We start from the raw sequence: 846 nt of genomic DNA on the forward strand, positions 1-846 counted from the left end.
TTTTTTTTTTTTTTTTTTATTGGTTTACTTCTGCGGTAACGAAGCACCGATCTCAAAATGCCACGAGGGGTTTTGGGATCAATTTCAGGCCTCACGTACTGAATGTTAAATATAATGTTTCTGTCTTGAAGTTGTTTTAAAAACACTGTGATTCAACCTTGAATTTAACCTTGAGGTCATTACAATTGGTTGTTATTCCTATTTGAATTGTCAAGAAATAATTTTATAATTTGAAGAAAAACTCAAATCCTTCAGTGTTGAAACAACTTAATTACGGTGTTTAATTGTACTGTATTTTATGATGAGTCACACACTGTTATTAGTAATTTATCTGTAGATACTGATATCTGTTTATCTTTATTTGACTGCATTGTGTTTTTTTGTCTTCTCCAGGTACATATTCCAACATATATAACAGACCCAAGATCATTCAGGAACCACCGTCGGTATAAAAACCTTCTTTTTTGTTTTTTGTTCTTTTTAAAAGCTTTTACATGTGATACGTGTGAGGGATCATGCACGCTGACTACAAACTGAGTCTTGAATCGAGTCTTTTTGTCCCCTTCTGTGGTCAGACGAAGCCGATCCGTGTGTCCAGTAAGACGGGCATCCCTCTGGACGTGCTTCCCGCCAAAGGCCCGACCGCCAAGCAGGCGGAGCGCATGACCCGGATCAACGACTCGGACCTGCCCCGGGTCTCCACCCAGCTCCGCGACAAGGAGGAGAGCAAGGAGGAGAGGAGGGCCAGGAAACAGGCCATCAAGGAGGAACGCAAGGTGAGGAAGAAAGAGAGAGGTGTCTGTGGGTGGGTGTGGGTGGGTGTGTGTGTGTGGGGGTGGGGGTGTC

General features: G+C 42.9%; 1 protein-coding gene across 1 annotated transcript in view; it reads left to right on the forward strand.

Moving 5' to 3' along the window:
• Positions 1-846, forward strand: part of ltv1 (LTV1 ribosome biogenesis factor) — a 17,219-nt gene that overhangs the window by 12,886 nt on the left and 3,487 nt on the right. Inside the window, 2 exon segments of the mRNA XM_032516378.1 lie at positions 394-446; positions 576-776. Coding sequence (XP_032372269.1) covers positions 394-446; positions 576-776 — 254 coding nt within the window.

The sequence above is a fragment of the Etheostoma spectabile genome, chromosome 5 (genome assembly GCF_008692095.1).
Source record: "Etheostoma spectabile isolate EspeVRDwgs_2016 chromosome 5, UIUC_Espe_1.0, whole genome shotgun sequence".
Classification (NCBI taxonomy): domain Eukaryota; kingdom Metazoa; phylum Chordata; class Actinopteri; order Perciformes; family Percidae; genus Etheostoma; species Etheostoma spectabile.